Source organism: Hakea prostrata, chromosome 1, assembly GCF_041222555.1.
Source record: "Hakea prostrata isolate BN-2017 chromosome 1, UWA_Hpros_2, whole genome shotgun sequence".
Lineage (NCBI taxonomy): Eukaryota > Viridiplantae > Streptophyta > Magnoliopsida > Proteales > Proteaceae > Hakea > Hakea prostrata.
The window spans coordinates 68,632,803-68,651,513 of record NC_142600.1 but is presented as its reverse complement, the minus strand read 5'-3'; the positions used below and the strand labels follow the sequence as shown (position 1 = coordinate 68,651,513).

Sequence of the window (18,711 nt, the reverse complement as noted above, 5' to 3'; positions counted from 1 at the left end):
ATAATGACTTTTCATCCAGGTTTATTACCAGGGATATGTTAATATAAGATTGTTAGTTTTTGGGCAAAAAAAAAAGAATGAAATCTGTGAATTCAGCCTCAAAAATTATTTGGTCGATGTGACTTTTGTAAATGCACAAAATTTTAGCATTTTTATAGTAGGCATACCTCCATAAATCTACAGATTCACGTGAATCCAAATATTTTTACAACCAAACGGGTATAAATCTCACATTCATGAATCCAGAGATTTCAAGATAACAAGCACTTTAAGGCTTAAGGCACTAAAAACTTGCAACCCAGAGTTAGGCCAAAATAAAGCTTGCAATTTGTAATTTTCTCAAGAAAAAACTTAAAATTGGCCTATGCAGGTCTCGAACCTGCGACCTTCGCGTTATTAGCACGACGCTCTAACCAACTGAGCTAATAGGCCATTTCTTGTTAAATAAAATCCTTGTATTTATTTGTATATATGTGTATGTGTCCTTGCATATAGAGAAACATACCCATCATCCCTAGAAAAAAAATCTATTTAAACTCATAAATTCCTAATATATGAATGTTTATTAATACTATTTTATCAAAACCAAAAAATATATATGCTTAGAAATCGAAATCTGGATCTTAGAGACCAAGTAGATTTAAATCAATAACCTAATTTTTAAACAAGAAAAGGATTCACCAAAAGCATAAGAAATAAATGTCTCTCCACATCAATCTCGTCTCCCATATCAAAACTTTTATCTTTGGAGGATGACAATCAAATTGGGATTTTCCTCATCACCACTGGTTGTCGGTTCAACAATATAAATAAAGCTTCCTTTATTGAGAAAGTGTATGACTATCTTTGCTAATACAATTCACTTATCATGCCTTGGAAGTTAATCAGTGAACTGTTTTAATGTCTAGCTAGCTTAAATGGTGCTAAAAATTGGAATATGAGTAGGGAAACACAGGATCCGTGTATGCTTAGGTTTTGTCCACATCAAAACCTTCATGAAAAGCATTGATACTATTGTGATTTGGTAATCATCTAAGCGGATATCCTGGAAAAAGACCTTGAATATATCCCTTGCTTTGGATTACCAACCAAAACTATATTATAAATAAAAAATTTGCACATACCAATAATACTAATTCATAAACATTGTTTTAAAGTTAGCCTTGATGTCATCAATAATCACGAAATGGTTGCTTTAGCTTTCATGGTTCATACATGAGACATTGCAAAAAAATAAGTTATTAGTAGGTTTTTTTTTTGGGGGGGGGGAGTTGTCCCTAAGTGCACTTCAGCTACATTTTTAGGGGGTGCTTCATATCTATTAAATATACAACAAGAATTTATCCATGGCCTCAAGGAATTGAACTCTTGAATTCATAATATGAGGCATTGGTCTTTGCCAACCAAACCATCCCCTTAAGGTTGTATCGTCAATATTTGTTAAATTAGTCATTTTCTATGCTTTTAGTAGCCCTTCTTTGTATTACTATCTTTATAATTTTATAAATTAAGATATTCCAGTACTTTACTTAGATTTTCTATTGTGTTATATTTATATTTCTATAGTATTAAAATAGTATCATCATACTTAGAATCACATAAAATATAAGTAAAAAAATAATAATAATAATAAAGGATTAAGGATTAATAGAGTAAAGAAAAAGAAATGTAGTAGTTGGCTCAAGTCCCTCAAAGGATTTTTAATAGTATATATATATATATATATATATATAATTTATTCATTTTTATTTTATTATTTTTATTTTCATCAACAAGCACTAAAAATGTTAATGAATGGTCAAAACTTCATACCAACTCACATGCATTAATTAGTAGAATCTATATTAAAAAGAAAAGAAAAAAAATCAGTTTTTAGAAAATGTTTAAAACATTTGAAAACTAATTAAATATAAACTATCTTAATTATGAATGTGGTTGTAAATTTCCTTTTCTTACACAAGCAATTGTCAATTTTGAATCTAATCATATCAAATCAAATTAGGCTTGCGGAGAGAACTGATATTTTTCTACCATCATAAAAACTTCAAAAGGTTTTCATTACATCAAAATTTTGAATGAAAAGTGTGGCTCTTTGACTGTGCATTTGATTAGAATGGTTAGCATTAATATAGGGCATCTAATTCATTAGTTCGTAGATTGACCTGAACATAATATTCATGTATACTTAATTCAAGTTGGAAGGAATAAATATGATAATTTCTTCGTCAACCATCAATCTTTATTTCATGTTTGATCATAAAAGTAAGCATGATTTTTGTAATGCCTGGTGTATCGTAAGGGATACAAATGGTTATCAAAAAATAATATAAATGAATTATGTCATTGTTATATACAAGTAAACTGAAAACAAAATAAAGATCAAAATTACTTTATGAATGATTCCTCATCCATGACTTCAATACCATCTTCCAATTCTAAAAAGCTTATATTAATCAAGTCGCACAAGAAAGTCAACCTTTGATATTCATCTATATGCAATGTAAAAGACAATTAGAAGTTTCAGTTACAAATCTTAAGATTGTATTTGATATACAATAGTTTAGAGTCATATAATGAGACTTTGAAATTGACATGTAAAAATAAGTCTAAAATTTTGATTGTAGATCTAAGGTTGTGTTTGTTATACATAAGTTTGGAGTTATACAATGAGATTTTGAAATTCACATCCGTTCAATTTGATTTAAACACAACTAAGTAGGCTTCAATTTAACAATCTCATGAGGTAAAAGTTTTTTGAAATTTGTGTGAAGACTGGACAGATATAATAAAAATTTCTTCTTTAGAGTAGAAATATTAACAAGAAGTGTAGATAATAAAATATAGGCTAGTGGTAACCACCACTCCATCAGTTGGAAGATATGATATTCAAGAAAGGCCAACCAACATTGACAACAACGCTTTACCATTAAAAATAATTCAATTTCAACTCAAATAGTAAATCGTGAAAAATAATGATTATCTGGTTATCAATAGGCTTTTAACAAGAACTATCTTGTTTTCTATTTGGAGGTTTTTATCCCTATTACAAACTATGCATGCCAATGATTGGTTAGTGATGCGTCCAAAATCTGCTCAGCCCTTAGATCTCCACGTGATGTCCTGCAAAACGAAAGCGTCAGATGTGGCCCGACCGCTAGGGTCGGGAGTCCACCTCCGAAGGCTAAGTCAGTTGATGAACTTAATCACAAACGGCTCTACTAGAAGCGCAGAGCTAAGGAATGAAGAACTGGGAAAGGTGATCTAGATAGCAGATCGCTGATAGTTTAGGTCTATCAGTATGTATCTGAACCTGAGTCTCAGATAGTATTCTTTTCAATCCCCTCACCTTGTATGGTAGTGAGGTTTATATAGAGTGTACCTTCGAATCTCCTTCGTTGGATGCACTTGAGCCTTCTTCGGGTAGTCGTTGGATCTTATCAGTTAGATCCGTTGAGCAATAGACTTCTACTAGTTTGGGCTAGTAGAGGACTCCTGAGATAACCTTTAGGTTATGCGATGATTATCCCTTCGATAATGATTATCCGCAGCCGTCAATTCGAGTTTGCCATCATTAGGGTGATTACCCTAATCCATAAGTAGGATTAGGGCACGCTTGCAGCCGAATAAGCTTTCTTCTTCAGCAAGCCATCTTTCGGATCCGGTTCGCTCGGGAGCGAGTCGGATCTCTCCGTCTCGACCGGGGTCGAGGGTCGGACCAGGTATGAACCCGGTCTGATCATAATCTCTCCATATCACGAGCCCCTCAGACCAAGCGTTCTGTCGATCCCGAGGGCTTGGTTTTTAACTGGGTTCGTCGTCAGGTGATAATCTCTGCGTGCTTCATTAAATGTCATATCACATTTAATGTGGTGGTCACTTTTCCTCGAGCGTTGTGAGTGTAAGGCCACATATCTCCTTGCAGTTGATCTGTCGTGGCTCACGTCATCCAAGCGACGGTTTCCGAACGCCTATTTCGGATTCGTGAGTTCAAACTTTCAAAACGTCTTTCAATCTTGATCGCGGATTTTGAATCAATCTCGATCGTTCAGATTCCCGAACACTCGTGCGGGAGTTTTAAAAGCGGTTCGTTGTCTTCGTAGGTTTCATTCTTCTTGTCTCGAATTTGAACCTTTGTTGTCTGCTTCGCGCCTTCCTCGCTCTCAAGCTTCCGCCTCACCGAATCGAAGTAAGTTTACCGGTCTTTTTCTTTTTGTAGTTTATCGAAACAAGTAATGGCGCGACGATAGGGCTTCTCTAGTACCCAGTGTTGGTAATAGTAGTGATGCTTTTGCTTCTCCCCGCTCCCGAACAGTCGGATAGTGACAACAAAACCCTAATCGTCCTCCGGCGCGAGTTCGCTGAAGTTTCTCAAAAAGGTTTTGAAAGAAAAACCGAAACTTCTCCCCGTCCTTCTCGAGTCCGGATCTTCCAAGATTGTCGAGTCTTCTAGGCAGCCTCAAACTTCCGGGTCCAATGGTGGACCTGGCTCTTTCCCTCCATTTACGATGAGGAAACCCTTCTTTCAGCTGTCCAAGATTTTGATCTTCCTTCCTCATATCAGGTTAGGGCTCCCCACCCTGATGAGAGGGTTGATTCATCCCTTTCGGGTGAATTTTCTCTCGTATATAGATGCACCGGAAAGCGGGGTTCGCTTTCCCTTTTTTAATCCTTTGTTCTCCGCAGCTTCGAATCATTGGAACATTTGTCCCGGAATGCTCCTCCCCAATAGCCGGCGTCTCATCGTCGGCTTCTTGGGTTTGTGTTTTGAACTTGGCATTACGCCATCTCTTTCTCTCTTTGTACATTTTCATGTTCTTTCTATCTCCCATCCTCCCGGATGGGTTTTTCTGTCCAAACGCAATAAGGCTGAACTTGATTGGAGGGGCAGCATCCTTGTCAAAGGAACTTGCCCTTCTAACCACAAAAGATGGCGCGAACGATATTTTTTCTGTCGAGCGCCTCCATCAGATCTTAACTTCCCAACCACCTGGAGGAGGTGTACTTCTTCTTCCGAGAATAACCGAGGCCTTCCCTTATCCAGAGAAGACGAGGCGGCCATCAGGAAGATCAAATCCATTCCGTGGTATCAAGAGATACATGGATTTGAAGTGGAGTATAACTCCATCCTTCAAGATCGGGGCTTGGCTCATTGTGAGCTTCTAACCACCATCCTTTAATTTGACTGAAGTGATATGTTTTGAATTCTGACTCTTGTCCTTCTTCTTTGCAGTGCCTCCAAGAATGAACCCTGAAAGCTTGCGGGTGAAGGCCGCCAGGGCCGTTGTGACAGCCGAGCAACGATCGCCCAGAGGCTTGACCGTAGATCAAGAGGCTTCTCTTCCCTCTCCCGACCCCTCTTATAGGGGTATCGGGAATATCAGCCCGTGGCCGATGCTTCGGGTAAAGGGAAGAAACCGATGGTGGAGAGGTCTAATGTCTCTTCCTCCGCCCGAACCAAGAGGAGGCATGACACAATTGATGCTCCCTCCAATAAAAAATCCAAAGCTTCAACGGATGGTGAGGAGGTCTTCACCCCCAAAGTGGACCCCGAAGCCGACCGACAGGGTGACTCGGGATCCCGAGAAAGCCGCAGAATGGAGCTCCCCCGCCTTGCTCCTTCGATCGCCGGGAATTTGAAGCCCCGGATGACACCTCCCTTGTTAGTCAATCTACAAGGTACCGGTCTTCTTGCTTAGTTATTTTTTCATAATTCCTTATGACTTCTTCTGATATTTTCCGCCTTCCCAGGAATGCTGTGTTGAGCTTTTATCAACACATGGAAGCATTGAGCCGGGTTGGTCGCACCAGCTCCTTGCCGCAAACTCCGTGAAGAGAATTTGGCGAAAGCCAATTCTGAAATAGACCAGCTGACCGCAGCCGCCGTGGAGCTGCAGAAAAGCATGAGGAAGAAGTGATCTCCCTCAAGGAGGCCCTCGAAGCGTCGAAGGTTCGTGCCTCTCGCTGCCGAGCGAGGCCGTGAAGCAAAAAGCAGCTGCCACGTTGTTTGGTGACAGGCTTGAATTCAAAAGTAAGGAGCTTGAAGAACATCTGAAGTTGGCGATCCCTAGCAAGCCCGAGCATATAAAGCCAGAGCTTCGGAAGGAGTGTGTTCGGAAATACCTGAACAGCGTACCTTTCTCCGAGTTGCTAGGTATCTACAACGTTCAAGCTTATCGCCTGGGGCAGAACGACGTTTGGGAGCGAATCCTCGGATCAATCCCTGCCTTCGACACTGCCCCTTTTCGTGAGGTGTGCCACAAAGAGGTCTTCGGGAAAGTTGGTATGGATCTCCCGACCGGGCTCGTGAAGAAGATGATCCTTTTCCAGCCGACCCTCAATATGAGGCATACCCGGCGACGAGCCGGCACTTCCAGAGGAGAAATCACAAGCCGAGTCTCAAGTTGTTGCTGTAGAGGACTCAGCCGATGCCATTCTTGAGGAAGGCTCTTCTCATGATCCTGAGAAAAGTCCTCCCGACCAGGGTCCCTCGGGCAACAATGAAGAAAAGGCTTAGGGAGTTATCTTTTTGTACAGATTTACCCTCTATTTAATGAATAGACATTTCTTTCTCATGTTGGCCTTTATATTTCCCCGTCTCCTACCGAAATCTTGCCTTGAACATCAAAGTATTAATGATAAAACTCATCACTTAACTTTACATTCCTCGCCGAATAATAATCTTGTAGAAATATTGTGAAGATGCGTTTTGGGAAGATGCATTAGTCTTCCCCACTACTTCATTTATTGCAAAGTCCGCACGTTTCCCTTCTCGCGAAGTTCAAACGTTTTCCCGCTTTTTGTATACCATTCACTGGTTTCCAATGAATCGGAAATACATCCGTTATTTTAATGGCGGTGCGACGATTGGAGGTATCTCTCGCATCGTGCTCGCTTCCACATGTTTCCATGGACCGTTGATCTTGCTTTCTGCGGATTTCGAAGCGTCATTTCGATCTAGGTCGTCGGTTGTCCTTAGCCCTCAACCGTCGTCTTAATACCTGAGGCTATTTAAAGCCTTCGTGGGTACTCTCCATCTATCCTGATTTCTGCAAGTTAGATTTGCTAAAGTGCTAGAGCGACCTTTCGTCCTTCGGCCCGCTTCCGTATTCCTCGTACTCCAACAACAGCTCTATCAACTTCTGAACAAGTGAGTTTTTTGATTACTCATCTCTTTCCCCACTTCCCCCCCTGAGTAAACCGCACGTAGTTATACTTGGGGTTTAGTTTTTTGGTTTTGTCGAAGTGATAGAAAACTAGGGTTTCCCCCTTGTTGTTGTCGTTTGTTTCAGACTGATATGGCTTGTTTCTTTGCATAGTGGCTCCCAAGATCAACCCGAACTTTATCAGAGCAAAATCTTGCAAGAAAATCTTTCCGTCGGTGGTGGTTGGGGTCAGTGCGGTGGTTTCAGCTAGTGAATCCTCCAAGCGTAAGGCGATCGCTGCCGGTGAATCTTCAAGTCGATTCCCGCAGCTTCTATTGATGCCGTCCTCGCGCCTCCTTTGCCCGAAGTGATCGCTCGTCTTTCCCAGGAAGATCTTGATCACTCCGTTGCCGATGGTGCTGCCGCGCGCCGCCGGTGAGCTCGTTGGTGCACCCCCGAAGGAGACTCTTCGGGCATCCGAGGCAACTATGTTGGCGTCTGATGAAGGTGTGGTCCCAGCAGATGCTGCTCCTATTTCCAACTCCAGTGCTTGTTTGGCATCCTCCTCCTCTCCTTCCGAGTTGGAGGATTTTGCCACTAGGAAGCGCCGTCGGGTGACAAGTGATGCAGCTCATCCTTCTCTTGGTGTAGCTCATCCTTCTCATCCTTCGCCTGAATTAGTGTCAAACGAGTTTGACAGAGCGTTGGAATGGTGTACCGCTGCTCGAATGACTTCCGAGAGCGCAGCTTCTTTCCAAACTTCCGATGAAGTCCTTACGAAGTCACCGGTGATGTAAGTCTTTCTTCATTATCCTCCGATTCCGAAAAATTACTTTTCTCGCTCCTCGTTAACTCGGAAGTTGTTTGCAGGAGTCTTGCTGGTAACTTCCACAATCAAGTGGAAGCAGTTTCTAGGCTCAGTAGGTTGAGCAATGAAGTTTCCAGGCTTCGGAAAATCTCCGAAGCTAAAGATGTTGAGATTGCTCGCCTTCGAAATCTAGCTTGGGAGGTGGCAGGAGAAAAAAATTCGATGATTGGTCGTCTTCAGTCGGACTTGGATGATGCCAGGGAGAAGATCAGGCGATCGGAGCGAACAGTTGGAAAGTCGGGAGCCAAAGGATCTCAAACGTTACTCGAAAGGCAAGTTGTCGTTCTTTTGCCCGAATCCCTTCCAACCGATGTTCGCAGAGCCTCGTGTCTTCAAGTATTTACACAAGAAGCCCTTTGTTGATATGCTGAATGCTTATAACTTGCAAAGGCGTACCGAGATGGTGAGAACGAAGTATGGGAATCAATATTAAGGAAGGATCCTCATTTTGATATGACTCCCTACAAGGTCTTGTTTTCCATCCTGAAGTATTTACCGACCTGGGTATTCCTCCTCCCGACTGGACCAAGGATAAGATTGATCCTCCACCTTCCGATCCAGATATTATACAATATCTGGAAGATTCTCCTGTTTATTCTCCCCTGGAAGAAGTCAATTATGACGAGCTTGTACTGAATGCGAGTTTGGTCGAGGACCATACTTCTCCTGGACAAGCTGGACAAAGAGTATGAAATTGCGGAGGATTTTATGCATACCGAAATATTTTTGTAATCCTCATTTCTTCTCTTCTTTTCCTTGAATCCCCACCAATGGTTGACTCATATGTTTGTTCTAGCTAAGTCGCGTCGATCTTGTATAACTTCTTAACAGTCACCTATGATGACTTTCTTTTTTGACCGAAGATTGTATCCAGCTCTTGTAATTGTTTTGATACTGGCCTCTTTGGATCTTTTGAAGAAATAAGAAATTAACTTTATCTTGAACTTTGCTAGCCACTTGAATCACTGTTGCATTAGGTCTTAGTTGTTTGAAACAATGCCTTTACTTAAGGATTTCCGGAGAAATACAATAAGTCTGAGAAGGAACTCACTCGGGTTTTAAACCGATGCCTTTACTTAAGGATTTCCGGAGAAATACAATAAGTCTGAGAAGGAACTCACTCGGGTTTTAAACCAATGCCTTTACTTAAGGATTTCCGGAGAAATACAATAAGTCTGAGAAGGAACTCACTCGGGTTTTAAACCGATGCCTTTACTTAAGGATTTCCGGAGAAATACAATAAGTCTGAGAAGGAACTCACTCGGGTTTTAAACCGATGCCTTTACTTAAGGATAATTCAAAAATTCAATAAGTCTCGAAGGAACTCACTCGGGTTTCAAACCGACGCCTTGCAAAAGGAACTCACTCGGATTTTCATCCGATGCCTCGACTTAAGAAAGTTCGAAAAATTTCCATAAGTGTTGAAGGACCCACACGAATTTTCATCCGATGCCTTATAGTTGGATCTTGTTCTTGAATGTGGTATATGATGCCCCCAATCAAAAGATAGTTTGTTGAAAGCCAAAAATTGCATTGATTGAGTTGAAAATGATTACATCGCGAACAACTTTTTGAGATGCCTAGCATTCCACGAACGATCCAACTCTTTCGGGGTATTGATGTTCTTCAGCCTGTAAGCTCCTCGAACCGACCGGTTTCACAACCATATAAGGTCCTTCCCAGGAAGGGTCCAATTTTCTTTGGTGACGCGGTCGGAAGCTAGGGTGTTTCTCAACACCAAATCTCCGGCTAAGTACCGACGATTCTTCACTCGAGTATTATAATGAGACGCTATCCTTCTTTGATAATGTTGAGTTCGTGCTATTGCCTTTGCCCGAACTTCGTCCAACAAATCAAGACTATCAAGCAGTCCTTGTTCATTTGCTTTTTCCTCGAACTCACGATCCCGTAATGTCCCCGCCATTATCTCCACTGGGGCCAATGCTTCGGATCCATATGCCAACCTGAATGGAGTTTCTCCTGTGGGTGTTCGAACTGTAGCTCTATAAGCCCATAGTACATTATGAAGTTCTTCGACCCAAGAAGCTTTGTCAGCTTCGAGTCTTCTCTTTATTCCTTCCAGTAGCGTTCGGTTAGTAACCTCTACCTGACCATTGCTTTGGGGGTATGCCACCGAGGACATACGATGCTCGATCATATATGTTCCACGGAATTGCTCAAATTGTGGACAATCGAACCGAGTACCATGGTCAAGTGACAATAATCTTTGGAATCCCAAAGCGATATATGATTGATTCAAGCACAAATTTCTCCACTTTTTTCTCAGAATTGCCGCCGGTGCACCGGCTTCTACCCATTTTGTGAAGTAATCAATTGCTACTATCGATATTCCCGTCCGCTTCGATGCCTTGGTGAATTTGCCCATGATATCAATTCCCCACATTGCAAAGGGAATGGGATTTAGAATTGAAGTCATAGTTTCCGCCGGGCGCTTCGATCTCGTAGCATGAATTTGACGGGCTTACCACATCGACGAACGTACTCCATAGCAGCCTCTTGGCCCTTAGGCCAATATAACCCAAGTCTCGAAATTTTGTAAGCCGGGCTCGGCCACCCATGTGAGCTCCACATATTCCTTCATGAACCTCGGCCAAAGCTGATTTTGCTCCTTCGGGGCCTATACATCTCATAAGGGGTCCAGCATAAGATCTTTTGTATAGTCTCCCATTCCGAATGACAAATCTAGCTGATCGAATCTTGATCAACCTTGCCTCTACCGGATCCTCGGGTAATTTGTCATCCCTTAGATACTCGATTATTGGATCCATCCAAAGAACGTTCGTCTTCAATATAAGAAATTTCTTTCTCATGATAACTTGGAAAAGTTATCTCTTCAATATAGACCGAAGGGTCTAGATTCTTTTCCTTGGCATTGGCTAGTCGGGATAGCTCATCTCGCCACTGAATTTTCATTCCTCGAAATCCGAGATATCTTCAAATTCCGAAATTGGTTTTGAAATGCCCGCACTATCTCTTGATATTTCCGCAAGCGTGGTTCTTTAATACCATACTCCCCCTGGACTTGGTTGACTATAAGTTGAGAGTCACTATAAATAGTAACATCTGCAATAGATAATGCTTTTGACAACCGAAGTCCCGCTATTAGAGCCTCATATTCCCGCTTCGTTATTACTTGCGTCAAATGCGAATCTCAAAGCATATCGAATAATAAATCCTGCTGGACTTTTTAATAGAATTCCAGCTCCTGCTCCATCTTTATTACTCGAACCACCCACATATACCTCCCAAGTGGTTGATATAATGGGATCCTCAATGGTGGGTTCCACTGGTGCAGTAGTTTCTACTACAAAGTCGGCTAATGCCCGAGCCTTGATTGCGTTCTGGGCTTAAAACTCACTTGGAACTCGCTGAGTTCAACCGACCAGGACACCATCCTTCCGGACAAATCAAGTTTGTTAAGAACTTTACTAAGAGGAAAAGTTGTAAATACATCAATTGGATGAGCCTGAAAATATGGCCTTAGCTTCCTGGCGGCCATCATGAGAGCTAGAGCCTGCTTCTCAATCTGTGAATATCTTGTCTCCGCATCTAGCAACACGTGGCTTACATAGTAAATCGGCCACCGTTTTTTATCTTTTCCCGAACAAGTACTGCACCGACCGCCGAAAGGGACGTCGCTAGATATAGTTGTAATATTTCCCCTTCTCTCGGTCCGGACAGGATTGGTGGTTGTCCAAGTGCTTCTTTTAATTCATCGAAAGCTTTCGGCACTCTTCAGTCCACTTTGCTTCCTTACTCGCCCTTCCGTGTCTTTAAGTGCCTTGAAGAAAGGCAAACATTTCTCTCCGGACTTGGAGATAAATCGATTTAAAGCAACGAACTCTCCCTGTTAAACACTTTGTACATCCCGAACGGTTTTGGGAGCCTCCATATCAATCGAGCTTGTATTTTGGCGGGATTAGCCTCAATTCCCCTCTGTGATACCATGAAGCCCAAAAATTTGCACGAGGAGACTCCAAAGGCACATTTTTCTCGGGTTTAGCTTCATTTGATGTTTCCGAAAATCTTGAGAAAACCTCAGTCAAATCTGCAATATGATTTGCTTTTGTAAAGCTTTTCACTAGCATATCGTCAACATAAGCTTCAACATTCTTTCCTATGAGCTCTTTGAAAATCTTGTTGACGGCCCTCTGATATGTTGCTCCTGCATTCTTCAGGCCAAAAGGCATGACCTTGTAATAATAGCTCTCACGATCAGTCATGAAAGCCGTATACTTCTCATCCTTCTTATTCATAAGGATCCGATTATACCACGAGTAGGCATCCATGAAACTTAAAGTTTCATATCCTGCAGATCGCATCTATCAAGAGGTCAATCCGAGGCAACGGGTAGCAATCTTTTGGGCAAGCTTTGTTAAGATCTGTGTAGTCTGTACACATCCTCCACTTCCCATTCGCCTTTTTACCATTACCACGTTGGCCAACCAAGTTGGGCACTCAATTGGTTCTATGAAACCAGAATTCTTAAGTTTTTCAACTTCGCTTCGAACGGCTTCATACTTTTCAATGGAGAAATTTCTTCTTTTTCCTCATTCTTGGTTTCGCCTTAGGGTCTATACTGAGTTTGTGCTCTGCAATGGCCCGATCGATTCCGGGCATGTCCTCAGCAGACCATGCCAATACATCTTTATTCTGTTGAAGAAATAACTTCAACTCATCTTTAAACTCTTCCAGCTGTTTAGACCCGATATAAGTAATCTTTTTCTCTTCCTCGGTACACAGCTGGATTTGCTCCAGCTTCTCCACTGGTTCGGGTCTTTGCATCTCTGTCTCTTCCCGATCATCTCGAACTTCTATAGGCAGGGCAGTTACCTTCCTCGGGCCCTCCTTGTCTTTTAAATAAGCAACATAACACTGCCGAGAGATCTTCCGGTCGGAGGAGACTTGACCAATTCCCATATCGATCGGGAATTTTATCTTCAGGTGCTTTGTTGAAACAATAGCACCTATCTTGGATAAAGATGGTCGCCCGAGGATCATATTATAAGCTGGCAGCTCCCAAACCACCAAAAAATTGATTCGGACAGTTGTTTCCTTAGGAAAATTTCCAATGGATAAATCCAACTGGACCGATCCTTCCGCCACTGCAGATGACCCTGCAAAACCATATAGATGTGTGGATGAAGGTTTCATCAAGTCCTGATCCACCTTCAATTTTTGATACACTTCGTAGGAAATTAGGTCAGCTGCAGACCCTGTATCAATCAAAACTCTATGCACTTCCCGCCGTGCAATCTCTACCTTGATGACTATAGCATCATCATGAGGTAAACAAACATCTCTTTCGTCTTCCTCGCTAAAGGTGATAGAATCTTCACCATTCAGCTTCTTCCGCTTCTGCGTCTCTCCGGTTCCAACAAATTTGGATTTTGTTTTCAGACTCCGGAGTGATTCGGGCTCTGGTCCCCCGAAGATGGTAAGGATCGGTGACCGAGTAGCTTCAATCACCTCCTTGCCTTTCTTAGACTTCGGGGCCTCCCTTGATCGTTCCGAACTAACCGAACGATCCCTTTTCGGAGCAACCGCACGTGGCTCTCGTGGCTCCTCCCTTCTTCTGCTAATGAAACTAGACAGATGTCCCTGAGATATCAATCTCTCAATATCTGCCTTCAGATGACGACAGTCATTAGTATAATAACCATAGTCCTTGTGGAATCGGCAATACTTTTCCCGATCCTGCTGCTCTCCGGGTTTCAAAAGAATTTTAGGCGGCCACTTTAAAATATTTTTTCTTTTGAGGATATTCAAAATATCAGCTCGAGGAGCATTCAATGGAGTGTACTCACTTTTACCGGGGGACCTTTGGCGCCAAGGCTGAGATTTTCCAACCCGATCGCGAACATTTTTCTTTGGCTTCGCTCGCTCGGAGCCTTTTGTTCCTTATTGGAGACTTTATTATCCCCTTGGCGCACATCTAGAATCTCCATGACTTCAGCCTCGCTTCGGCATCTCTGTACCAACTCAGCATAAGTCGCAGGCATATCCTGTAGTAATAACTCCAGGAGTTTCCGATTAGTGAGTCCCGTGAATAGAACAGTTCTCGCTACTTGTTCATCCAAATTTTCTATCTCCATCGTCACTTTGTTGAATCTTTTCAGAAACTCTCTGATTGATTCGTTCTTTCCTTATTTGACAGTAAACAAGGTTTCTTCCGTTTTCTTGACCTGTATTCCACTCTGGAATCGCCCTATGAATTGGCGCGCCAATTCGTCAAAGTTTACGATCCTTCCAGAGGGGAGGTTCGAAAACCACTTTTGTGCTTTGCTCCGATTAGAGATGAACCAAAAACCACATAAAATTTCATCGAAATTACACGAAACGCCATGGTCTCATTGGTAATAGCCGATGTGAGCTGTTGGATCTCCGGAGCCATCGAATGTTGAGAATGTAGGCAAACGGAAGTTTTGGGGAAACCGATATCCCGCAATTGGCTCGGCAAAGGGAGTCTTCCGAATGACTGAGTAAATATCCTCAGTTATTCTTCCCTTAGCCAACTGCCCTAATTTCTCATTGATGTTGGCCAATTCCCGACCAATGCTGGTCGGGTGATCTTCATCAATATGATCACGACCTCGATTAACACGATCATCCCATGCTACTCGATCATCACGAACAGCCCGTCCTTCCCGAGCATTCCTCTCTTCGCGAACTGCTCGATCATCACGAACGGTTCTTCTGACAGTGGGTGAGTGAGTTCTTACCCTTGTATCCAACCTTGTGTTTGAATCAGTTGTACTCTCTTGTGGTTTGTCGAACCGATCGTCTCGCCTTGGTTGATCATCGATCCTCCTAAGTCCTCGGTCTCCTTCACGGAAATTCTGATCGATTTTCCAGTCTTCAGCCGATCTCCGGTCACGTGGCAATGCACGTCTCCCTGAATCGCGCTGATCAGGCTCTTGTGGTAAAACCACTTGTCTGGTGAGCATGCGGAGTGCTTGGCTCACCTCCAAGAGTTAAATCTTTACCTGATCCAATTGATCTTGGATTGTATCAGGAGGAGGATTGTCCTCCCTGGCCACCATCTACTTCGATAGGATTTTGGCTTTCCTGGGGAATATCTGGATTATTCACTCCAGGGATCTGAACACCGGAATTGCATTGTGCAGCGGCTGCTGCGGCTGCTGATCTAGTCACCATGGCTTTTCAAGTTGTTTCCCACAGACGGCGCCAATTGATGCGTCCAAAATCTGCTCAGCCCTTAGATCTCCACGTGATGTCCTGCAAAACGAAAGCGTCAGATGTGGCCCGACCGCTGGGGTCGGGAGTCCACCTCCGAAGGCTAAGTCAGTTGATGAACTTAATCACAAACGGCTCTGCTAGAAGCGCAGAGCTAAGGAATGAAGAACTGGGAAAGGTGATCTAGATAGCAGATCGCTGATAGTTTAGGTCTATCAATATGTATCTGAACTTGAGTCTCAGATAGTATTCTTTTCAATCCCCTCACCTTGTATGGTAGTGAGGTTTATATAGAGTGTACCTTCGAATCTCCTTCGTTGGATGCACTTGAGCCTTCTTCGGGTAGTCGTTGGATCTTATCAGTTAGATCCGTTGAGCAATAGACTTCTACTAGTTTGGGCTAGTAGAGGACTCCTGAGATAACCTTTAGGTTATGCGATGATTATCCCTTCGATAATGATTATCCGCAGCCGTCAATTCGAGTCTGCCATCATTAGGGTCATTACCCTAATCCATAAGTAGGATTAGGGCACGCTTGCAGCCGAATAAGCTTTCTTCTTCAGCAAGCCATCTTCCGGATCCGGTTCGCTCGGGAGCGAGTCGGATCTCTCCGTCTCGACCGGGGTCGAGGGTCGGACCAGGTATGAACCCGATCTGATCATAATCTCTCCATATCAGTTAGTAAAGCGGTTAAAGGCCCAATCTGCCTAGGGTAGGTCTTGGGTTTGCACCCATTCGGCGGCATTAATTATATAAAAACTCCCTTGAGGAGTAATCGTGGTGCGCGCAAGGTGGCCCGGATGAACCTCATATCTAAAAGAACAACTATAAAAAAACCTATACATGTAATCTGTGCTCCACCGCACGCCTCCACGATACTTACTGACTTGGTCTACTTGACTAGTTCCTAAATCAATGTGATATAATCATACATTATTCCTCAGTAAAACTTAAATGACCAAATCAAAATTGTCTTTTATTTTATTATATTATTTTTTAAAACAAAAAATTTTAAATATGACTAGAGGTAAGAAAGGAAGGTTCCCCTATAATGAACGCATACACAGGCACAAGAGTAAAAAAATATCCTACAATGTACAGACAATAACAAGCATCCAAAAAAACAATTCCCACCCCAAAATAGGCCCAACCCCACCCCCTTTGGTCAACCCCCCTTCTTACCCGTCCTTCGGTGCCTTTCCCTTTTTTATCCTCCCTTACTTGTTAACCTTTGGTTGTTTCCTCCGCCTTTCTCCGCCCCCGCGCCCTTCCTTCTCTTTGCTGCTCTTCTTCCGCTGTGTCCCCCGCGGTGGTTTCTTCTCTCTGTCCCCCTTTGCTTGCCCTCCCCCCTTCTCCCGTTCCGCCTCCTTCTCTTCCCCTTTCTTTTCTCGGCCCCCCTTTCTGGTTTCTTCTCCTTGCCGGCCCTTTCCCCTCTTTCGTCTCCCTCTTGTCCGTGTCTGCTCCCCCCTTGCTCGTTTTTCTTTCGCGTTCTTTCGTTCTTTCCTCCTTCCTCCCTCTCGCTCCCCCGGTCCGCGCTCGCTTCGTTGCTCGTCTGTTCCCTGGGTCGGGTTTCCCGCCCCCTTGCCCCCCCGTCGCCTTGGCTTGTCTGGCTTCTTCCTTGTCCTCCGCCTGTGTCGCCGTTTGTCGTTCCCCGGGGGGGGCTTTGTGGGTTTCGGCTCCGTCCCCCGCCGTTGTCTTCTCGGGTTTGTGTCTGTCTGGGTTCCCTCGGGTTGTGTTCCTCGTGCTCTGGGGTCGTCCTTGTTGTGGTGTCTCCGGGGCCGCTTTGTGGCTTTGGGTTTCTGGCGCCGGCCGGTGCCGTGGGCGGTCCCGTTCCTTTTTGGCTTTTTTCTTCCTCTTTTGTGGGTTTTTGGTTCTGTTTGGTTTCTGGTGTGTGTGTTGTGGGGTGTCTTCCGGGTCGGTGCGGCCATCAGCAAAAAAAAAAAAATCTTGCTTTCTTGTATCTTTGATATTTTTTTTTTTTTTGTAGGTATTGCTTCAACTGGAGAGATTTTTTATTTCTTTTTTCATCGTCATCATCAACGTCGTCGTCATCGACTAGTGACATTTCAAAGCTTGTTTCCGGTAACCTCCGCCGGCGGCGATCATTGTCCGCACCTTCTCAAAATCGGACAAATGACAAGGGATGGTAATCCCACCTGGATGATCGAATCCATATTCCTGCTCTGCTTCCTTCAACAAATTCACGAACAGTGGATGATTGAAGTAGACAACAGGGACCAAGAACCGGTGTAAAAATCCGTCCTTCTCTCCTACATACACCGCCAGGTATCCTTTCGGCACCGCCGTCGTCACCGGCTTCGCTGCAGATGGCTTCGGTCCTAAACGCTCATACCCAGAAGTGGGTATCCCACAGCATAGCTTCTTCACTCCTTGCTTCAAACTGTAACTCCAATCCTGGATTTTCTGCATCGCTTGATTGCATTTCCTGTGGGAAGATGATGAGGCTTCTAAAGGATTTAACAAGCCTTGTTTCCGTTTACGCATCGGAGCCCATTTGAACACCTTCATGAGCTTTCGTCCCAGCCTAAAACCCTTCGTCTTCGGCATCTTAATCTGTACAATTGAAGAGACGAAACGATGGGAGAAAGATAAAAATTGAATCTTGAAAATGGTTTTTGGTTTAAGAGAAAGGCCATGGATCAGCGATTGACATGGTGAGACGAAACAGAGTTAGACAGCCTTCGGAGAGGGAAGCTGGTATATTAGACATGGGCGACAACCGATCCAATTGAATCGATTGGCGCTCGACCATATATGATTGCTGCTGCTGCTGCTGCTATAATTTCGACCTGGGCTTCAAAATTTGCATCTTCTTAATGAAGTTTCCTTTGATGCTTTCACAAGTTAACGTCAAAGATGATAAAAACTAATAGGCATAAAGAGCTGGAGAATTGCAGAAGATGGATGAAGGGGAATTGCTGGAGTTGGAATTTGGAGAACTGTTAAATAGGGTAGAAGGTTCAGAGAGTCTTGAAGACGAAAAGTTCAGATAGGATCCGATGTTTTGGCGGCGACTTCGGAATTCGGTTTCAGATTCCAGATAAACATAAATATTCCAGAGTTGAGAAGTCGTTTAACAAGCCATCCAAGAAGCCACCACAGCAATATCCAAGAAGCCACCACAGCAATACTAACCATTTCTAAGTCTTTGATAGAAGCAGAACAAGGAATCACAATGGGAATCTTCGCTAGAGCGAGTGAATCCTAACTGTCCATTCACTTTTATGATTTTATCTTGAATCAACAAGATCCGAGGAATTTTTACTCGGACTTCTCTCATTAATTTACATTTCGGATAAGCCAGATTCTACGCTAGCAGTGCGTGAGGAACGACTCAAGCCTGAGTTCAATTAGATCTTGACTGAAATTTCGATCTCCACCTTTCGATTCTCAAAAGTGTGAAAATTACTTTTTAAGATCTCGAGGGTTCGCTGCTGGTGCTGCCTATTCATTGCATAACAC

General features: G+C 43.3%; 1 protein-coding gene and 1 non-coding gene across 2 annotated transcripts; both read right to left on the bottom strand.

The window, feature by feature from the left end:
- Positions 1–358: 358 nt before the first annotated feature.
- On the bottom strand, positions 359–432 carry TRNAI-AAU (transfer RNA isoleucine (anticodon AAU)). The gene has a single exon. It is a non-coding gene; the product is annotated as a tRNA-Ile (tRNA).
- A 16,747-nt stretch (positions 433–17,179) lies between these two features.
- On the bottom strand, positions 17,180–18,347 carry LOC149029577 (auxin-induced protein X10A-like). The gene has a single exon (XM_089151034.1). The coding sequence runs from the start codon at positions 17,794–17,796 to the stop codon at positions 17,284–17,286; it is 513 nt and encodes a 170-aa protein (XP_089007160.1). The 5' UTR covers positions 17,797–18,347; the 3' UTR covers positions 17,180–17,283.
- Between the last annotated feature and the right edge of the window lie 364 nt (positions 18,348–18,711).